Below are 1,288 nucleotides of genomic sequence, written 5' to 3'. Positions count from 1 at the left end.
GATAATCATTATTCTTTTAAAAAATAATATATATTATTCTATTCTCATTTTTATTTAATTGTTATGGCATGTAGCAGACCATCATCAAAGCCTCCCTCAGCTAAACAAAGTGCAAGGGCAAACCAGTCAATCTAGAAAAAGAAAAAGAAGCAGTGATGGAACTTCTTTCAGAATCCGTGACAGTAAATATTATTCTTTCCCTTTTTTTTTCTCCTGGTGTATACAATTATCATGTTATGCCATATTTACAATTGGTTTTTGAGAGTTTAATTTCTTACTTGAATAAATTATTAATTTGAAGATTTAAGTGGTTTTAAAATAAGAAATCTTTTTGGTCTAAATCATCTAAAGGCTTATAGCAAAATAAATACATTATTTTAATTTCTATAAATATATTTTCATTCTTTATATATTTCTGCAGGAGCTCCCAACATGCAGGAAAATCAATTTATCCTTGAAATTAAAGATTATCACCTTAGTGGATCTACTGTGGTAAGATTATAATTATAACTTATAAGTAAATATTTTAAAAATTTTAAAAATATGAAAAAGAGATGGATATCTTAAAATTGATAACTTTATATAAAATTAATAACTGAGAGTCGTCAATTGATTTGACAGACTTAAAATTTTCAGACTATCATTTTCATATGAAATTAACTGCACATGATTTTTTATCAAAACCGTGCTTATTGCGTAATATAAGCTACTTATTCATCCAGCTGTCTTTTTATTTTATTTGTTTATTTATTTATTTTTGCAGTTCATACCAAACGGATTTTGTCGTAGGCACAAAGATTGTCTTGGAAAACTTGTGAATTTGAAATTTGGAGAAATTTTACGGCCAGTGAAATTGTTAGCACGCGGTGCATTTTCTGAAGGATGGTTGAATTTTGCAAAAGAATGCAAATTGAATACTGGTGACTTTTGTTCCTTCGAACTCGTTGATGACCAAAATCTTATCTTTGAAGTTTCAACTAAAAAATCAAAATAGTGAGGTTTTGTGTGTTTGTTCTATGTAGCACAAGATTAAGGCTTTTGATTTCATCTTAGGTTGCTACTCTTTTGTGTTCTTATATGGGTTACTAATTTAACTGTTTGGAGTTTAATTTTGTCATCATTGTATGTATTTTGGTAACTAAACTCCCATATGATGCTTTGTTTATTTTATTTGTTTAGTACTTTTTTAATTGATGCTCTACTTTGATGTATTGAGCTTTTTGTTTCAAAAAAAAAACTCCCATATGATGGATTGTTGATTATGGCGTAGTAAGTACTATTAATTAGC

The 1,288-nt window shown here is 27.9% G+C and overlaps 1 protein-coding gene across 1 annotated transcript in view; it reads left to right on the top strand.

Annotated features, from left to right (window-relative positions):
• LOC110268170 (B3 domain-containing transcription factor VRN1-like) overlaps positions 1–1,149 on the top strand; it is a 1,945-nt gene extending 796 nt beyond the window's left edge. Inside the window, exons 2-4 of the mRNA XM_021114049.1 lie at positions 78–182; positions 422–492; positions 764–1,149. Of these exons, the coding sequence (XP_020969708.1) occupies positions 78–182; positions 422–492; positions 764–994 (407 nt within the window). The 3' untranslated portion in view covers positions 995–1,149. The remainder of the gene's footprint in view (positions 1–77; positions 183–421; positions 493–763) is intronic.

Source organism: Arachis ipaensis, chromosome B10 (genome assembly GCF_000816755.2).
Source record: "Arachis ipaensis cultivar K30076 chromosome B10, Araip1.1, whole genome shotgun sequence".
NCBI classification, from domain to species: Eukaryota; Viridiplantae; Streptophyta; class Magnoliopsida; order Fabales; family Fabaceae; genus Arachis; species Arachis ipaensis.
Note: the sequence above shows the minus strand (reverse complement) of the source record. Positions and strands in the feature narration are given on the sequence as shown.